Genomic DNA, 21,101 nt, shown 5'->3' on the forward strand with positions numbered 1-21,101 from the left:
CAGTGGTGTGAAAACGACGCCCCCCCTGGGTGAAATAAGCTATATCGACTTAAAGTGGTGTCCACACTGTGCCTTGTTGGTGGGAGATGCTCTCCTGCCAACGTAGCTTTTGCCTCTTGTGGAGCCTGCCGGCCCTGTGCCCGGGGCTCCGCTCCTGGGGATCCGTCCGTCAGCCCTGTGCTGGGTGATCCGCCTGTGGGCCCTGGGCCCCACCCATTCCCCCAGCTATGGCTCCAGGTTCGGCCCTCTTACCCCGTCTGCGTTCCCCTATCCTGGAGCCATGGCCCCACTCTCGCTCCTGGCTTGGGGGGGGCCTGGGCAGGGGTAAGGGGGTGGTGAGGTAAAAAGTTTGGGGACCACTGTCCTAAATGTACTTAATCCTGCTTCAACTCAGGGGCATGGACGGGATGACCTCTTGAGGTCCCTTCCAGCCCTACACGTCTATGATTCTAACTTGTCCAAAGCCAAGAATTTACTCCTGTTCAGTTCAAAATGAAGTTTGCCAAAAACAAACCAAAGGATCCCAAAGAAAAATTACCAGAATATATACAATTAAAAGTGAGATGAGTTTTGGATACAGTGAGTAAGAGAAATATGGGGGCAGGCATAAATATGCATTGTTTTAATCCTGCAATTCCAGCTGCTCCAGTTGTGGAGGTTCTTGTTCCCTAAGCCTGTATGACAGATGACAGCTAAACAAGGCAGGTTCCAAAAATCTAAATAGGCACTCTAGACAGTATATGTCTGCTGACCTGTTGTCATTTCAGCACCTAATTGGTATATCAGCTGCTGAGCATACTTTCTATATTAGTACAAGGTAAATGTTTATCACCTCTGTATTTGTACTGTAAAATTCTTTATACCTACTGAAAACATGAATGTTGGCTTTTTCTACTACACCATAACTTTGAAAAATGAGGCTCTCTCTCAAACTCCATCCATTTTGTTCCTCCAAACTTTACAAGCTAATCCATTGTCACTTGGCCAAGTCTGGAAACCCTTACTCGAGGCCTGGTTCTGCTTTCAAATATACCAATGTAAATTCAGGGTGACTTTCTGACTTCAGTGGAATCACTCTGGATTTACAGTGGTACAAATGGGAGCAGAATCTGACCCTGAGTTTGTATTCAGTCAAAGCTGCTGTTTGGCCCGATTCTGAGCACCTGCAACTCCCACTGACTTCCTCTTGGCCTAGCCTAAAAAGGCTATTCAAACATGCTGAGCCAATTATGATTCAAGGAACCACCAAGGCACGTTTCCCTCCCATGTATCAATAGTATGTTAACCTTGTGAGTGAGAGAAGAAGCCATTTCCCAGGAGTGTGCAATGCATGCAGGGCCACAACTGGTCACAAGGGGGTGAAAGTGCAGCTTGCACTGCTCTCTATCAGCTGTAGACCAAAAACATTTCGTTAAGGACCTGCACATACTAATGTCCATGGCAAAACTCCCATTGACTTCAGTGGAAACAAGATTGAGTCAAAAACAAACACTGTCAGTCTCTATAAAGTGAGAGGAGCGTGGTGGCATCCTGCCTGGGCTCTGCACTTCGTACATTGTGCTGCTTTCTGAGATACTGAAGTCCTATCCAGCTAGGTTGAAACCATGCTAACAATACAGTAGTTGCCAGGTTATGGCATGTTTTTCAGAAGAAAAAAATTCATGTCTGCATCACTCAGGGAAAATTGTACTTGAATCCTACCACATTTAAACAGTATTGTAATCAGGATTGCGAGCCTAGTATTTCAAACTGTGCTGTGACGAGGCCTTAAACCAAAGCATAGGCTAGAATTACTTTTTTTCTTTGCTTACTCTAAATGAATGAATCAGTTTGGATTTTACAACCCAAAATATTCCCTCTGTCCATCACTCATAAGTGGCTCCTTTGTGATTTGTGAGAAGTACAGCTCATTCTATTCTGGGTTTCTATATAAATACTATTGTGAAACTTAGGACTTGTCTAGATAGAAATTGCCTGGACTTGACTTAAGTTAACTGAAAAACTGAACAGGTGCAGCCTGGTGTGTAGACCAGGCCTTAGTTTGATGTCTCCTGTCTTTGGACCTAATTGTACCCCCATTAAATTCAATAGGAATTTTGCCATTGACTTTGAAAGCAAGACCTAGCCTTTATGGACATAAAATTTCAAGTCCTGCCTCCAGGTATATTAGAAACTTTCAGATGGCATCATCAAGATTTTCTTTTTCTCCCCATCCATCTCCAATTCACTGATTACTTTTAGTCATGATCTTTTGTCAGTTTTCTATAGTTTCCCCACTGTATTTTTGTCACCCCATCTCAAAAAAGATATTAGAATTGGAAAAGGTACAGAGAAAAGCAACAAAAATGTGGGGGTATGGAACAGCTACCATATGAGGAAAGATTTAAAAAAAATGGAGTGTTAAGCTTAGAAAAGAGAAGACTAAGGGGGGATATGATAGAGATCTATAAAATCATGAATAGTATAGAGAGAGTGAATAGGGAAGAGTGTGTGGTTTTTTTTGGGGGGGGTAACCCCTTCACATAACACAAGAATATGGGGTCACTCAATGAAATTAATAGGCAGCAGGTTTACAACAAACATAAGGAAGTCTTTCTTCACACAACGCACAGTTGACCTGTGAAACTTATTACCAGGGGATGTTGTGAAGGCCAAAAGTATAAATGGGTTAAAGAAAGAATTAAATGAGTTCATGGAGGGTAAGTCCATCAATGGCTATTAGCCAAGATGATCCGGGATGCAACTCCATGCTCTGGGTATCTCTAAACCTGTCTGCCAGAAGCTGGGGCTGGATGATGGGGGGGGTGGGGGGGAATGGATCTCTTGATAATTGCTCTGTTCTGTTCATTCTCTCTGGGGCACCTGGCATTGGCCACTGTCAGGAGATAGGATGCTGGGCTAGAAGAACCATTGGTCTGGCCCAGTATGGCCATTCTTGTGTTCTCATATAGCAGGATAGGTGTGCATATCACTTCACAAATAAGACCTGGGGCCTGATGATCCTACTGTTGATTGCACTAGTTTTACGCCAATATAACCCCACTAGTTCCTGATTTACCCTGATCTCAATGAGATTAGAATAGAATAATAGAATATCAAGGTTGGAAGGGACCTCAGGAGGTACCTAGTCCAACTCCCTGCTCAAAGCAGGACCAATCCCAGATCTGGGCCTATAGTTTCTGCTCCAAAAAAGTTGATTTTTTTTTCTGCTCATTTCCCACCTTCTCTAACACCTATCAGCACCAACAATCATTGTTCTCCAAGGTCTTTTCAGATCAACTGTTTGTTTAACCTAGAGTACATCCCAACTGATGCTGGTGGGTGCTGAGCTCCTCCTGTGAGGTTCTGAGAGCCTCCATCTCCCAATGGTGATTGGGAGATTCGGGGCCTACACTCTTCCATATTGTTCCTAATGTGCTCTTCTGCCAGCCTTACATTTTCCCCATTTATTTTGTGACATACGATAAAAATAATATGCTGGGTATCAACATGTACTTTGTAAGTGCTGCTGCGCATTGTTATGGAAATTATTAAAAGGACATTGTTAACATAACTCTCAGTTTAAAAAACATTTCCTCGGAGATGGTTTTGTTACTAATAACATCTCCAGATTATTAAAACAAAAAGAATATCAGGTTTACATTTTATCTTCATGCTCTTCATTTTGTATTGTATTTTATTTATTTTGCATTTCACTCAATCTTGAGCAGTAAACCTAGACTGGTTTGTTTAATTTTTGCTTATAGTCATTTTCAATTTCTGCTTCTCATGTACCATTCTAATTCTGATTTTTATTTGGGTCTCATATACATTTAAAAATAAGGCATTTCTATTCTTGTCAGGGTTTGTTTAAAAAAACAGGAGGGAAAAAAAAAGCTAGTAAATTTTGAGCCTGTAACTATGAATATAGGATTTGGCAGATCAGAACAGATTGTTGGCCCATGAAATCCAATATCCTACCTCTTGACAATGGCCAGCACCTGAAGTTTCAGAAGAAGGTGAAGATCTCATATTATGCACCTAATGGTCCCTTCCCTTTAAGCACAGTTAAGTATCTTCAAAAAATAAATTATAAAATGTTTAAATGTCCTACTTTCCTTTAATAGGAAAAGAGCCTTTGGAATAAAATAATCCTTCTCCCATGTCTGCATAATGTCAACACAGACTGTAGTACTTTTAATACAGGGCCTTGCCTGAATCCTTCAGGTTCATTTTACAACTGTGCACTTTCAACCTCTTGGCAGTCTGGGGAAGCTAGGAGCACCCAGCACCTTGTGGGATATGCCTACAGTGCTTATCAGAACCAGGAGGAGGATGGTATGATAAATGCATTTCCAGAGCTAATTAAGTGTCGACCCCTATTTGATGGAGTTATATTTTCCTTCTCATTTCACACACTCTTTCTGTCACCCATTAGCAGCAGCTGCAGCGGCAGGCAGGCAGGTATCATCCAAGGTCTGTACACATACGTCAGGTAAACTGGTTTTGTTAACCCAGAATGTTTGCAGTGAAAACATGTTTGCAAGTAAAAAAAATCCCTGTCCCTTTCTGTTCCTGATTCCACACCTGTTCTGTTCTGGCTGCACCTAGCTAAATATCTCCATGAACTTGAGTATATGTCTATGCATGTGGCTGGCCTTGATGTTACCTTCCTTATGAAAAATCTTGTTATTGACATTGTATGAGCACTAGATCTTAACTCAGTACTAGCACAGCTCTGACAGATAGAAGGAAATGACCCTAATATGGGGGCAGAGTTCAGTGCGGTGGTAGGAAGCAAAGAGGAAGAATGCTGAAGAATTGGAGAGTGCTCAAGAATGAGTCAAGTCCCGGAAAACATGCATTACAGGGAGACACGCATCAACTCAATCCATTTAGCTTATTAAAGAGAAAGTTAAGAGGTGACTTGATCAATCCATAAGTAGTCGTAGTGTTGTTATATTATTTATTATTTGTATTATGGTAGTGAGTATGGGAACTCCAGTTACAGATCAGAGCCCAGTTATGCTAGGCATTGTACAAATACAGAACACACACAGTCCCTGCCCCCAAAGAACTTACAATTTAAGTAACCTACACAAGGAGAAGAAAGCTGACACTAACGAGCTCTTTAATTTAGCAGACAGGTGCATAACAAAATCCAATGGCTGGAAGATGAAGTCAGAAATATTCAAACTGGAAGAAAGATGCATGTTTTCAAGTGAGGGTAATTGGCAACTGGAACAGATTACCCAGGGATGTATTAAATTCTCCATCACTTGAAAAATGCTAAATCAAGATGAGATGCCTTTCTAAAAGGTATCCTGTAGGGCTTGATTTCAGTGCTTAAGCATATACCTGTCTTTATGCCTGTGAAATTATGGGACTACCCGTATGCTAACGTTAGGTATTTGCTCGGATAGTCCCATTGACTTGTATGCTTAAAGATGGATACATGCTTAAGTACCTTGTCAAATCAATGTCTAGTTCAACTACAGGTTATTGAGCTCAATGCAGAATCACTGGGAGAGATTCAATGACCTGTGTTATGCAGAGGGTCAGATTAGATAAGCATAATTGTCCTTTCTGGCGTTAAAAACGATGGCTCTTTAGAAGTAAATTTGGAGGAGGGTGAGGTTGTACAGTGCACAGGGTATCAAGGAGGATGTTCCAGACTTAGGCTGGCATGAGAAATTGTGAAGAATTTTTTGTGGGATGAGACCAAGGAAGCCCCAAGACCAGCAGAATTAGCAGTATACGGCATGAACAGGCTAGTAGTGGGCTATTAGAAAGCACAAATAGGCAGGTCTAAAGCTGTGCAAGTGCTTGAAGGAGAGAAGGAGGAAACTGAGTGGAAAATTGATATGGAGGGAGACTGGAACTCATTGCAGATGCTTAGAGGGTTGTGTGTTTCAGCATGTTGGCTAGACTTGGGGGAGCCCTAGAGTGGAGCTGGAGGAGCCTTGTGAGGAGGAGGAGAAGTTGTCCTTCCACTGGTGTACATTTTCTCCTGGCAACAGATGGTGAGATTGTTTCATGGGGAAGGCTTGAGAAGGAAGCCACAAATACAGAAGAGCCAGGTGGGAGCTGTAAGTATCGGTGTCCGAGACCTGCTGACAGAAACAGAGAAAACAATGGTGGTGACTCAGGGTACGTCTACACTAAAAACACTACAGTGGCACACTGAAGCTGGGCTGCTGGAGTATAGGTACTTACTACAGCAATAGAAATGTTATTTCCGTCACTGTGGTAAATCAACCTCTCCAAGAGGTGGTAACTAGGTTAGTGGAATAAATCTTCCATCAATCTAGCCGTGGTCTAGACTGGGGCTTAGGTGGTCTTAATTACACTGCGCAGGGCATGACATTTTTCAGTTAAGCTGACCTAACTTTGTAAAGTAGACCAGCCCTCAGTCCCTGAGGAGTGAAGGAGGAACCAGGAGCGAGGAGATAAAACAATCCATTGAACAGTGTATTTATTGCCCACCTAGTTTGCTGAGTTCAGATTAGGTTTGTAATTTGAGATGGTCTCTGCCTAGTTTTGGACCCGCATCCCTTCTCCCTGGAGCAGCAGCACTGATCCATTTGCACTCAGATATTAGAAGCAGTGCACTCAAGAGGTAAGACCTGTTGAATTGGTACCCTCAGATACTTGACGTAACTCCTGTGCATAAGCAGGCTATTTTAGCAGGTCAGGTACATCATACTGACTCCATGACTAGCCAAGAGATCACAGAAACACAGGAGAAAACTGACAGCAGGAAATGTTTGAGTCCAATATGCTTCCTAAACTGAAAGTAAAGTTGGTGTCTGTCGTAAATTAAATAACACTTGTTTGTCTTAAACATGCATCATTCAAAGGTTCCTTTTATCATGCAGCTAATTTCTTCTAGAGGTTTATTGCTAATGCTAAGCCTTAAAAAATATCAAAGGGAGCATTTTAGATCAGGAACATAAACAGGATTGGAAGACTTGATGAAAGAAAAGGGCAGATTTAAAAGTTGTATTGGGGGGGGCCCCCATGTACTCCACAACTCTGTGATTATGGAATTTGCTGCAAATATACTGGTTGTTGCAGAATTGTTTGTACTCTAGATTCCAAGTTTCATTTAAAAAAATCTGTTTCTAGAGCTCTTGGCTGCAGAACAAACCTTGAAAACATGAAGTGAGTGCAAAGCAGTGCAGTGTTGTCTTCCTGAGGAGTTGTCCACACAAGAACACTCAAAGCAAATTAATTGGAATTAACTAAAATAGTAAATTTAAAGTGGTTTAGTTAAACGCTGTGTGGACCTTCTTATTCAGAATCAAAGTGGTCTTCATTTGGTTTAGTTTAATTTAAAAATTAATTCAGTTACACCAAATGATAAACTAAATCAAGATCCCTTTGGTTCTGAATAAGTGTTCCCACATGGGATTAATGCAGTGAACTAATTTGTTTTGGGAGGTTGTGGAATTCCCATCGTTGCAGATTTTTAAGAGCAGGTTGGACAAACACCTGTAATGGATGGTCTAAATAATACGTAGTCCTGCCATGAGTGCAGGGGACTGGACTAAATGACCTCTCAAGGTCCCTATGATTCTATGATTAAATTCACACCTTTAGTGAATCACGATTAACTTTCCAGACTGTCTCCAAGTTTCAATGGGCTGCTAAATCTGAACTCTATTTCTAAAAATGTCAGTAGTGTGTGAGCTCAATCTTCTCTCTCTCACCAACAGAAATTGGGCCAATAACAGATATCACCTCATCCACCTTGTCTTGGCTACAACACTGCATATTTCATTGGTCATTTTAGCATACAGACTTCCATCTAGTATTTGTTCCACAATCCCTAATTCTCTCCCCCACCACCTCAGGTTCCAAAAGTCCCTAATTGTTGATGTCTCCACAGCTCATCCCCATTGGCAGTTAGTTATTTAACCATGCTGTTATTTTTATGGTATATTTAGTTTTTTAATCTTCCTTGACTGTCGTCAATCTTTCCAGCCCCATAATCGTGTTTGCTCCCTTCATGCAGCCTCTGTGTCCTGCTGCCATTCTAAAAATGCTGCTCTGATGTTGAGATGTTAAATCTTTTCCAGTTTTATGATGAGAATGAATTCAGCTTGACACATCCATGAAAATCTGATTTGATTCCTTGGGGGGCAGGGGGTAATCTCAATCACAGTCCTTGATTACAAATAAGCATGAGTCAGACTTCCCTGGGTGATTGTTTTCTCAGGAAGCTGGATTGCAGTGTTGCCCACAGATTTAATATCCTTTCTCTGAATCTCTGATGAGGTAAAGAGTCAATCAGTACAGGTTGCTGTGATTTTTGTTTGAGATGGCTGGTTTTTTAACAGCCAGTGGTTCAGATGAAAATGGGGGTTTCGCACAGGAATATCTTTAAAATAAATAAAAATCCAGTCTCCCATGAATCTGCAGCTGAGTCCCAGCCAGCAACGTAGCACTGAGATGAATCCAAAAGCAAGAGCTGGCAGGAGTTAATTCTGTGGATATTAAGCAATCTTGGGTTGCAGATGGGAAAGGAACGCAGTGGTTTTAATGAGTTTTAATGTTGAGATTTGAGAATGTAATATTAATGGATTTCCAAATCTGTTGCATCATATCAATCATGTCTGGCAAAATATGCTGTCTCTGCTCATTGTAAGGCTTTCTGGCGTGATGCTTTCAAATAAGCAGCTCTCCCTAGAGTTTCATCTCTCATGTCATTCACCCATCTCTTGATTTATCTAAAACTAGACTGGAGAAAGCATAGGAAAATACGTTGCATATGGGATGTTCCTTGTACAAACTATCTTAAATAAATATAGAGGCTAAAATATCATGCCCTGAAGCCAGTGATCACATTGGTTGCTCAATGGGAGAGAGCCTGCAACAGTCCTATTCCATTCGTGGTGCATCTAATAGTCCTGTTGACTTTGAGAGATTTGCATATGCAAGGCAGGCAGGATTGGTCCCGATTTCATGCCCCATAATTTGCTTCAGCGTCAATTTTGGCTAAATAGTTTGGCATTTATCCTTAGTGCCCATTATAATAAATTCCACGCAAAAAGTTGTTGAAGTATCAAAATGAAAAACAGAGCAAAGAAGTGGAGAGAATATTTCTAATGAAACCATACAGCAGTACACACCAGACACAGGGCACTCCCTTGTGGCAGCCTCGCTTTTAGAGAAAATGGGTTTTTCAGCCTGTTCCCCCCACACCTCCTTCTTTGGAGTCCTCCACTTCACAGATCAGTGGAGAGGCGTTTGCTGCTGCTGCAAGAACACAGTTATGATACCTAGCTCTTATCTAGCACTTTCCATCAGCAGATAATAAAGCGCCTTACAAAGGAGGTCAGTATAATTATCCCCATTTTACTGATGGGGAAACCGAGGCACGGAAAAATAAAGCAACTTGCAGGCTGTCTGAGCTCATGACTGGGGAACAGCCTGAGCACATAGTTCCTGTAAGTCTGCACCAAATAGAAGGATTGGGCACAGCCCAAAGGGAAGGAAGTTGCCGTAATCTAGGGCAGTGCTACTCAAAGTGGTGGACCGGTGCCGGTCCACGAGCCATTGGCTGCCAGTCCGCGGCGAGTTTCCAGGAAAGAACGAGAAATAGTATAATTTAAAAATTGCACCAGAATTCCACCAAGAATAATTATCAGTTGATATAAGTAGACAATATTAAATGTTTTCAGAAGCACATATTATAATATTGATAATTATGCCATAGCGCTACAGCATGTTTTGCATGAGATGTGCGAGCGCGTGCTTACCCCACGCCTTCGCATATAAAGACCCCGCCCCACCAGCAGTTACCACTGAGAAGTTGAATAGAAAGTGTCATACAGATCTCTGCACATTTGTCATTTGGGACCCCATCCGAACCCACTGATCTGAGAATGTAAGTACTAATAATATAAATTTTAATAATTATTTTCTACCCTATCCCACCGTATCCCTTATGAAGTAGATAGAGACAATGGCGCACCACACACCTATAGCCAAATAGAGCAGTGGACCAGGCACTGAACTGGAACTCAAGACATTGGTTCAGTTCCTGTCTTAGTCAGACTCCCTCTGCACCTTGGGCAAGTCATTTAATCTACCCCCCACCTGTCAAATGGGGACACTCATGTCCAAACACTCCAGGATGTTCTGAAGATAAAATCTGCTAATGATTGTGAACTGCTCTGCTATTACCATGAGTAGGGGAAGTTATCAGCTGAGGAGTAGTGTCTTGTCTTTGTCTGATTTGACTCAGATTGTGAGCTCCAGGGGGCAGGCAACACACCGTACAGTCCGTTGTTTTATAAAGCACTGTTTCGATATACAGTGTTACATATGTGACTGTCGTTAATGCCAAAAGTTCTTCTGGTGGTATCTCCTGCCCAGCTGGCAGCAGGAGTGACTAAAAATCCAGTACGAGAACCCAGTTCTGATGAAATTTCATCAGAACTTGATGGACATCAGAGATTAGGATAGTTTGAATCATCCTTGGGTAAACATACAGACATCTGGGGGTTTCTCTGAACTGAACCTCCAGACTTTGTGTGGTTCACCCATCAACAATCCCACTTCCCCAGTCGTTCATTTATGTGGAACAGTCATTCATTCTAGCCCCAGTTTGAGTTCTGTGCCTCAACCAGATTTGAGGTTCTCTCACTTTTGATATAGGAATTTATACACATGGGAAATGAGATCTCTGAAGATTGAGGATATCAACCGTGAGCCTATCACATGGTGCAGGGAAGAAAAACCCTTCTCACTGGAAACTGGGTAAAGTCTGTCTTCTTTCCCCTTTCTCCTGCGCATGGGAGAGATCCAGTCAGCTTTATACCTACTGGGACTTTTGCCTGCATAAGGACTGCAGAATTTGGACTCAATACGTGTCACATTTGATCTTTGGCAGGTTGAGAAGTAAAATATTGTGGGAGCAAAAAGACCTCTCTCTGGTCCCAGAATCTGTCAGATTTGTCTGCAGTGGAAAGTGTAAGCATGGGCTGAATGTAGTTAAGCAGTAAGACATCCATAATGTATTAAAATGATGGAAAACAAATCCTTCGCAGATTAAACAAATGTAATGCTCTGATTTGATATGTTACAATATAATCATCTTTAAAAGTATTTATAATTCAGAACAAATCAGCAAACTCTTCATTAAAAACAGATCTAAAATAACAATATCCATAACCTAATTCAATTTAGGGATGCATAAATCACTTGCAATTCAAAAGCACTTTAAAAAAATGATTAAGGTTCACCGCTGAGTTCAGTGAGTAGATGAAAATTGCTACATGTTTTTTTTTCTTATAAATTTGTTTCTCTTAATTTAAATGATTGCAATTAGATGGAAGTGCTAGAGATCCAGAGGGTTTTTTTTTATGGTAGTATCTTTCAATGAGCTGCACAGGTGTCATTTTTTAAATCAGAAGTGTGAAACTTGATGTTGGAAGGGCATATCGGATGGAGTCCTGCAGGGATCAGTTCTGAGTCTGGTTCTGTTCAATATCTTCATCAATTGATTTAAGGGTTTGTCTACACTGGCACTTTATAGTGCTGCAACTTTTTCACTCAGGGATGTGAAAAAACACCCCCCTGAGCGCAGCAAGTTTCAGTGCTGTAAAGCACCAGTGTAGACCGCACTGGGAGCTATGCCCCTCGTGGAGGTGGGTTTTTTAGAGCACTGGGAGGGAAGCGCTGTGCCACAACTACACAAGCCATATTTAACATTACCAGTGTAGACTAGCCCTTAGATAATGGCATAGAGAATACACTTATAAAGTTTGTGGACAATACCACGCTGGGAGGGGTTGCAAGTGCTTTGGAGGATAGGATTAAAATTCAAAATGGTCTGGACAAACTGGAGAAATGGTCTGAAGTAAATAGGTCTGAAATTCAATAAGTACAAATGCAAAGTACTCCACTTAGGAAGGAACAATCCGTTGCACACATACAAAATGGGAAATGACTGCCTAGGAAGGAGTACTGTGGAAAGGAATCTGGGAGTCATAGTGGACCACAGGCTAAATATGAGTGAACAGTGTAACACTGTTGCCAAAAAAAAAAAAATAAAAAAGCGAACATCATTCTGGGATATATTAGCAGGAGTGCTGTAAGTAAGACACGAGAAGTAATTCTTCCATTCTACTCTGAGCTGATTAGGCCTCAACTGGCATAATGTATCCAGTTCTGGGCACCACATTTCAGGAAATAAGTGGACAAAGTCCAGAGAAGAGCAACAAAAATGATTAAAGGTCTAGAAAACATGACCTGTGAGGGAAGACTGAAAAAATTGGGTTGGTTGAGTCTGGAGAAGAGAAGACTGAGAGGGGACATAACAGTTTTCAAGTACATAAAAAGTTATTACAAGGAGGAGGGAGAAAATTGTTCTCGTTAACCTCTGAGTATAGGATAAGAAGCAATGGGCTTAAATTGCAGCAAGGAAGGTTTAGGTTGGACATTAGGAAAAACTTCCCAACTGTTAGGGTGGTTAAGCACTGGAATAAATTGCCTAGGAAGGTTGTGGAGTCTCCATCATTGGAAATTTTTAAGAGACAAACACCTGTCAGAGATGGTCTAAGACAACACCTAGTCCTGCCATGAGTGCAGGGGACTGGACGAGATGACCTCTCAAGGTCCCTTCCAGAAAAGCTCAGGTGCTGTCAGATTTACAGCAATGACCCTCTGACAAGTTTGCATGATTTGGAAATTTGGCTTTTTGCAACATACTCCCATGTTCGCCATGATTGTTGAAAGCCATCCACTTAAAACAGGGCCTATGTTTAACAATAAATTAAACCATTTACCCCCTTGTCAGCCAGGAATCAAGGGGCTACACCACTGCAGGTCTCTGTTAAGAACCTGATTAGAGTAATAACTTTCAGATGTTTAAAATATGCACCGCAAATCTACAGCATATAAATACAAACATCTCCCAGCTGAGTAGGTTCAACACTGTATACTTACCAAACTCAAAGGGCCTGTTTGGTGTATAATAATGTTGAGTTCAGAATGGCTTGGAGAGGCAGTGTGTTCACATCATCTGCAATACTGTGAATCTAATATGTTTTTCAATTTCTCATTTTTAGTTGCGGAATTAAACAATCTAAGCACAGAGGTGACAAATGAGGAATGTCAGTTCATCATATACAAAAAACCCAACCCCAAAGTGAAGGATAAAAGTTCACTGCTATCCAGAACACAGTTCTCCAGAAAAAAGCCATTTGTAATATACTGTATCCCAGAAATCATCACACAAGAGCTCTATGCATGGGTTGCTCCTTTATTTAAACCATATAATTGCATAATATCCCATCCTGGGGAGGCTGGGGAATGCCACCTCTGTGTGTTCTGGGTCACTGAGATTAGATGCAGAGATTCAGAGTGCTAAGCAGTACTGGTAGTTTGTTGCACCAGTAACCTGCTGCTTGTATCCAACAAGACCACACCATTAATATGTTTGCAAAAGATTGGGCACAATCCAGGCACGTAACAAAATAGAGAATGTTCCCGTTAGAAACCTAAAAGTTCAGCTCCTAGGGATTTTGATATATTGTCTGTAGTTGGCTATTTCTAGGTCCCCGCACCAGAATATAGAAACAAAAGTCGGTGGTCATTAATTAATTGACATTTGTAAAGGCCTTTGAGACCCCTAGATGCAAAGCACTGTTACTCTTATTTATTGCCCTGGGTCTCATGGAACAAGTCCTGGTTCCCTGTGTAAAGCTTGAGTAAATAGGCTTTGTACCTGGAACCCATACAGGGAGAGAATTCTTCCCCTCGCCCAGGCCAAGGGCATGGAGTACCTTCTGCAGACACTGGGCTGGAATCATGCTGTGCAGCCAGTAAGCACATGTTTAGTGCAGAGAAGCCACACTACCATTGGCCATGTGCGTTTCCTCCTCTCGCCCGCCACATGCAGGTTCATGGATTCATAGATGATTTGTTTTTAAACCAGAGGGGACCACTGTAGCCATCTAGTCTGCATTTGAAATTCCTCGGTGAGGTTCTATGTTATGTAGGAGGTCAGACTGGACTATCATAATGGTCCTTTCTGTCCTTAAAATCTGTGACTAACACGGGCCACAGAAATTCACCCAGTCATTCCTGCATCAAGCCCATTGAGCTGTAACATATCTTCTGTGGTGTCCCCCTGCATGACCTCTCTGCAGCCAGCCATGCCTGCTATATTGATACTGCCCTGGTCTGCTGCCTTTGAGGAGGCCTTGTTTAGCCAATTATAACATTTATTTTCTGTATAAATAAAATTAGCACCCAGAGCTGATGTCGGATGCAGGGGTGCCCAATGAAATGTGAATAACTTTTGTTGTGCTCAGAATATGACTTCGTCTTTCGTTGTGGGGTTTTTTTTTAACAAAAGGCTCTGTCCGCTGAGCGGCTCAGAGGGATGGTTTTACAGTTTAATTCCCTGCCTGCTCACAAGAATGATCCGGGCAGCCCCACAACGCAGGGGAAAGGAGGATTTTATTCCCCGCAGCCTTGCCCTCTCAATGCATATTAATTTCAAGCATTGCACAGAACAGAATTTCTGCTCTAATATCCTGCCCCGGTGTGTTGCTGAAATACCCAGATTTTATTTTTCTTCCTCAGTAATGATTCACGTGCTCAGATGTAAAACGATTGTTGTTTCTGGCTTCAGTGTTTCTGAATTACAGCATGTGCGGCCATGTGCCACGCGCGTCCATTCTGCTTGTTTGAGCAGGCTCTCCCGCCAGTGTGAATCTCTTCCAGCAAAATCTTAGTCAGGGAGCTTTGCATCTGTGCCATCCTATTATTGATATGGGCACCTTCTCTCCCCTAATCCTCTCACCCATTGTGGTCATCAGGCTTTCCCGGCAGGGACCTGTCCTCTATATGTACCAATTATCAGAGTTGGCTAGATGTCGAAACAGGGAGCATCCTTCACCATCCAAAGCAATGCTGATGCTGCGGCTTTCCCCGTCTTCCATCCCTCCTGGAGCACTCCAACTCCCCATCACCCCCGTGCAGGCCCATGCATAATTGCTACCACCAAGCCATTCATTTTATCAGTGTCCTCCCAGCAGTCCAAAGCTCATTGCCTATTTTCTAGTGCCAGCAATGCCAGACTGTTCAGAGCACACTGTGATGAAATACCAACTGCATTGAATGTTCTTTGGCCTCTCTGTTACAGATCTCTCTGCTGGTGCAAAGGGGTGTGAGACAGTTTAATGAGGCACATATTACATGGGGAAATATGACATTTTGCATATCTGTATCTGACAGTGGTTGGTGGCTTTTGGTGTGCAGGCAGCAGAAGTAATTTGCAGTTATCTGAGTTGCCTTCACGCCATTTGTCACATTCGATTTGTTTGGATATTTGCTGCCTGAATGGGTAGACCTTATACGATCCAGGATGTAGAGAATATCTAAGGTGCACATCAAGTGATGCCCAGGGACATGATTTCCTCCTGTATTATGGCACAGTGCATGACATGACACAATGACAGGGAGACAGTATAATGTTAAACAAGAAGCACTGCTGTCAGAAAAGACGCTGTTTAACATGAATAATAGGTAGTCTGGTCAGACGCTGAGAAGGTCTATACAGTACCTTTAAAGAGCATCCATTCATTTCACTTATAAGTAGTTGGAGGTAAATTATTACCTATAGTCATCAGCTAAAGCTACAAAGCTGAGATCCAGAACTGAATCTAAACTTCCCCAAAGTTTACAGGGTTTTCAGAGCTAGTATTTTGGTTTGGGCCCATTTCTAATGACTTAATCGCATTGTAAGTGCTAGCTCAGACTTCAAGTACATTTCCACCTAGGTGCCCAGAGGTTTTGAAATTTTTAACAGTTAATCAGTTGCTGTCTACAGAACAGTGACTGAATCATCAGGATTCATAGGGGAGGAACTGGTTTGGATAAAATAAGAGCCAGCCACAATCTTTGTGCAGTTCTCAAACCAAGCCTGAATTGAAACTTCCAACGAGATGAAAAATTTCTGTTAACTTAAATAACTCCGTCACTTTCACTGACACTTTGCCCTTTTTGGAATTGGCCAGGTCCAGCAGCAGAACAGACAAAATGCTGTGAGGGTATGTCTTCACTACCGGCCTGATCGGTGGGCAGCGATCGATCCAGCGGGGATCGATTTATCGCGTCCAGTATAGATGTAGTAAATTGATTCCTGAGCGCTCTCCCGTCGACTCCTGTTACTCCAGCTCGGTGAGAGGCAAAGGCAGAGTCGACGGGGGAGCGGCAGCAGTCAACTCACCGTAGTGAAGACACCGCAGTAAGTAGATCTAAGTACGTCGACTTCAGCTACGTTATTCATGTAGCTGAAGTTGCGTAACTTAGATCGATTTCTCTCCCCCCCCACCCCAGTGTTTCTGGATCAGCTGGGAAGGGGGAATAGCAGAAATCTCATGAGGCGGCCTACATTTCTGGAGTTTCTAGCCCAGTTTTATAGCTCAGGGCTTGTATAGGTAAGATAAGCATTCACACTTTTGAGTGCTTAACCAAATAGAACCAGCTGAGATTCTACCCATTGCTTAACAAACCTCATATTACCATCAAAGCATTTTCTCTGAGGCATACATACAAACTTTTCAAAAGCACCAGAAGAGTAGGGATGATGGATATGAAAGTTAATTCATTGTATATTTGTGGTCTAAGTGTAGGCAGCTAATGTACCTCTGCTGCAAAACATTAAGGGAAAACTAGTTTAGTTGCACCTTAAATATATTTGTAAAATGATTAGTGCTGAACTAAAAATAATTCCAGAACAGCATAAAGCCAAGTTTCACTGTGGGATGGAGGAGCCGAGTTGGCTAATGGTCTCTGTGCTTGGCCATGCACTTGCATTTTTTCTTTGCATTTTCTGATTTCTTTCTTCACATGCCAGTCGAAGAAGCAGCTTTGATCACTGAAGCCACATGGTTTTCAGTTTTATACACACAACAACGGTCTAATAGATAGGTTCAAATCACACTCACATTCTGCCTATTGATTAGCCTTTCATTATGCAGGCCAGTGTAACTGGAAGATCTTGTTGTGAGGTGCTTAGAAGTTTCCTTGGTAGAATTCAGGCAATTGACTGCTTCACCTCAGACGGTTGGATTCGCATTGTGGTTGCTTGTCTGGGGTGTGGATGAACTACTATAACTTGTGCCTAACCTCGTGGGTCTGTGAATATGGGCTGGAAATGTCACAAGAGTAGGCTTTCTCTCCATATTTTGGTCCTTCTAGGCTGATTGTGGAGAATGATGGAGGAAAAATCATTTTAATCTAAGACGTTTTGTAATTTTATCTTTTCAACCCTCAGAAAATGTTCAGTTCAGGTTTGGTTTGAGGTCTGTGGAAAGTTCAGTAGGGTGGGTGGAGTGGTTCTCCCACATGCTGATTGTTTCAGAAGGGTTGCATGGTACAGTACTGGCTTTTTCTCTGGGGAAATCATAATTGCCATTTTAGTCACTGAGTAATCTGCCTCTTACTGAACCTCTTAAGAAATCTCAATGGTGGTATAGGACTGGAAGCCACTCCCCTGTCTTTCTAAGTGAAAATAACAGCATCCTGTAGAAAGTTCTCCATGTGAATATGTGCAGCTCCCATTACCAGCAAAGGCTGTGGAGTGATTGGAAACCTTCCAAAATTTTGAAATTTGCCTGAAAAAACAGGAGAAAAGAAGTTTCATTAAAATGTTTGCAATGATTTTTCAAACAGCTGTAAATTGGAATAACACACGTGTCTAGAGGAGAGCTGACGTCATGAGGTGGAGATGGGTTTTAAACCATTTCCTCCCTCACTGTTTTCAACCTAAGGGGTTTATGTGCCAATGCATGTGAAAAGCAATCTGTCTCCCTCCGTCTTGGAAATTTAGAAAGGGCACCTGAGGCTGACAGCCATTTTTCACAGACAGATCCAGCCAGGGAACAAAGAAAAAATCAGCTTAGACTTTGATCTTATGACAGCATATTGCATCTACAGCAAATATTATTGATGTTCTCATCCATCATTAATCTAGTGAACAATCTTAGACAAAACAGAAGTTTAGGCATACCTTAATTGGACTGTCCCTCCAAGGGGAAATCCTTCTCTCTGATTTGGAACTTTATAATGAGCGAGTCAATTCTTTGTGAGCCTAAAACAGGGAAAAGTTAGAAATCTTTGCCTGTCATAGACATGTTCTCTTGGCCTTCTTGTGTTTTCCCTTGTATTGTACAACAGATACAAAGTGTAATGTTTACTGTGTTCAAGAAGGTAGGGAAAAATTTGGCAAATAATTAAAAAAATGAAATACCTTCTAATTTTTCAGCTGTCATTTAGGCGCCCAGAATTACAGAACACAAAGCTACTTTGTAGGTACAGTTTGTATTGTCAATTACTACAGAAATGATTGGGAAGGCTAATTCTATGGGTTGGGTTCAATCTCCAGCATGGTAAGTGACATACTGACAGATTAGTCTATGCAGCAAGGGTTGGGATAAGCGACAACATTTCAGCAGGGTTTCAACACCCAGTATGTTGCATATTAGGGCTTATCTACATGTGAAGGCTAATCCGGAATAAGATAGGGTGTGAATTTAAAGCAGATTAATTATTTCTGATTAACTCTATGTGTGGATGCTCTTTTTATGGAATAAAAGTGCCTTCTTCCAAATTAGCCTAATCCATAAAGTGGATTAAGCTCTACACTTGGAGTTAATCAGGAATAATTAATCAGGAACAGCTATTCTGGGAGAACTCCTTATGTAGATAAGATGTCGGACTATGAAGGGTGTGAAAGTGCTTCTTCCTTTTTGTTCCTACATCGTGGTAGGGTATTACAAGAGCAACTGGCTTGGATTTCATCAGTCATGAGTTTTTTATTAAAGTGCGAGACAGCTGCACAGGGCAACTTCACCAACAGATTATTTTACAGGTTAAAGTGGGGTTCAGGCAAGAAAAATGTCTGTGAAAAATTGCCCTGGATTGTTTAAGCCTGAACAGAGTGTGCAGCATTGTACCCAATCCAAGAGAAATAAGGTCCCAGCCCCTTGGAGCTTACTAGGTGAAAGAGTCGACAATGCCTTGAATGACTATAGAATTGTTTTGTCGTAGAGAAGTGTGATCTTTTTAGTAAGGGTGTGATGACATTTCTCACTGAAATGGGCTAAGAATAGTTGGGTTGGCTGAAACTGTTCATTTCATTCCCATTGATTATTTCTATAGTGTCATAAATATACGTGGCTCCTTACAAAACAGAGGCACAGCCCTTGTCCCCGGCAGCACGCAGTTGGCTCCAGTTGTAAGTGCATTGCTGCACTGGTTGTTCGGAGCGGAGGTAGAGATACTTAGAAGTCGGTGGTGCTAGAAAGGAAGCAGTTGTGGTTAATGAGGGAAACTGAGGAGCGTAGTATAGGTAGAGCAGGGGTTGGCAAACTACGGCCCGTGGGCCAGATCCGGCCCCTCCAGGCTTTGGATCCGACCCGCGGGATTGCCACCCCCATGGCGCCGTGGGCCCTGCGCCACTCCGAGAAGCAGCCAGTACCATGTCCCTGCGGCCCCTGGGGGGGAGGCAGAGGGCTCCGTGCACTGCCCTTTCCTGTGGGTACCTCCCCCAAAGTTCCCATTGGCCGTGGTTCCCTGTTCCTGGCCAATGGGAGCTTTGGGGGAGGTACCCACAGGCAAGGGCAGCGCGCGGAGCTCTCTGCCTCCCCTCCCCCAGGGTCACAGGGACGTGGCACTGGCTGCTTCCCAGAGCGGTATGGGGCCGGGGCCAGGGCAGGCAGGCAGGGAGCCTGCCCTGGCCCCAGTATGCGCCACTGCCATCCCAGAGCTGCTCCAGGCCGGAGCCCAAATCCCTCCTGCACCCTGTGACTCCCTGTCCTAAGCCCCTGCCACCCTGAACCGCTCCTGCACCCCAGCCCCCTCCCGCACTCCGCACCCTTCTCTGCACCACTGCCCTGAGCCCCTTCCGCACTGTGCACCCCCTCCTGCATCTCAATCCCCTTCCCTGAGCCTCCTCGTATACCCTGCACCCCTCCTCTGCTCCAACCCCTTGCCCTGAGCCCTTTCCTGCACACCGCACCCTCTCCCATTCCCCGCACCCCAACCCCCTGCCCCAGCTCTACATTCATGGCCCTGCAAGCAATTTCCCCACCCAGATGTGGCCCTCATGCCAGAAAGTTTGCTCACCCCCGAGGTAGAGTGTTGAATAGCTTATTTCCTGGCTCGTTATGACTTGTGGTAGGCTGTGCAGTCTTGCAACCTTAACACCAAGTTAACTAAAGCTCTGTGATGATTGGATTAAAGTAATCTGGGGCTCTGTGCACACCAGGAGACAGGGCCTCCTGTGGCTCTCCCTTCACAACCCCAGCCTACCCCCACACACACACTGGTGTTGGCAGAGGAGGCAAACGCACTGTGCCACTTGCTTCACTGCATGTGCTAACATGGAGACCTAGATGGGGAAAAACCTAGCCAGCAGGTGAAATACACAGCATAGCAGAGCCTTTGGTTAACCTAGACAAAGAGCTGAATCTTTCAGCATGTCCTAAGCGTGCACAAATGCAGACTTGGATGCAGTTGCAGAAGGAGCAAATTCCAAAGATGGAAGGCCTGTTGCTGAGAATGCCCTGTGTCACCTCTGGCTCCCTTGAGACTTCCCCTTGAGACATCTGCTGAAGCACTTCAGTTGAATACAAGTGTGGTAGAACAGGAAGAAGCAGCAGTCTCAGCGGTATCTAGAACTTGGGCAACCTAGGGCTTTGTAGTTAGTAATTAGCACCTTTACATTCCACCGGGAAGTTGCTTGGCAGCCAATGTACAATTCAGTAATAATACGCCCTTGCTGGTGTCCCTGTTCAGAGTACAAACAGCTGCTGAGAACTGATGTGAATGCAGAAACTACTAGATACAGCGTGTTGCATCATTTATGCACACAGCATGGAGCAAGGTCTGCATCTGAGGAGAAAGATGCAATGTCTTGGCTGATCAAAGCAGAAGGGCATTTCTGACCATTGATGTTGTCTGGGAGAAGCCGTGGGTCTACATTGTGAATCACTTTTACGCTATTATAGATGGGGTGATGCGGTCCATCAGTTACAGATCGTGCCAGGTTCTAAAAAGTGGTTCCTCCTGCCAATCAGCATCACCTTTATCTTAAG

General features: G+C 43.1%; 1 protein-coding gene across 8 annotated transcripts in view; it reads left to right on the forward strand.

The window, feature by feature from the left end:
- Positions 1 to 21,101, forward strand: part of NEURL1 (neuralized E3 ubiquitin protein ligase 1) — a 280,255-nt gene that overhangs the window by 206,656 nt on the left and 52,498 nt on the right. For 6 of the 8 annotated variants that reach the window (XM_039481705.1, XM_039481704.1, XM_039481700.1 and 3 more), the window contains one exon: positions 4,418 to 4,474. The exons of 1 other annotated variant lie outside the window; for it this stretch is intronic. In XM_039481705.1, the coding sequence (XP_039337639.1) occupies positions 4,418 to 4,474 (57 nt within the window). The remainder of the gene's footprint in view (positions 1 to 4,417; positions 4,475 to 21,101) is intronic. One more of the 8 variants, XM_039481701.1, reaches the window with a different exon arrangement.

The sequence above is a fragment of the Mauremys reevesii genome, linkage group 7, assembly GCF_016161935.1.
Source record: "Mauremys reevesii isolate NIE-2019 linkage group 7, ASM1616193v1, whole genome shotgun sequence".
Taxonomy (NCBI): Eukaryota; Metazoa; Chordata; order Testudines; family Geoemydidae; genus Mauremys; species Mauremys reevesii.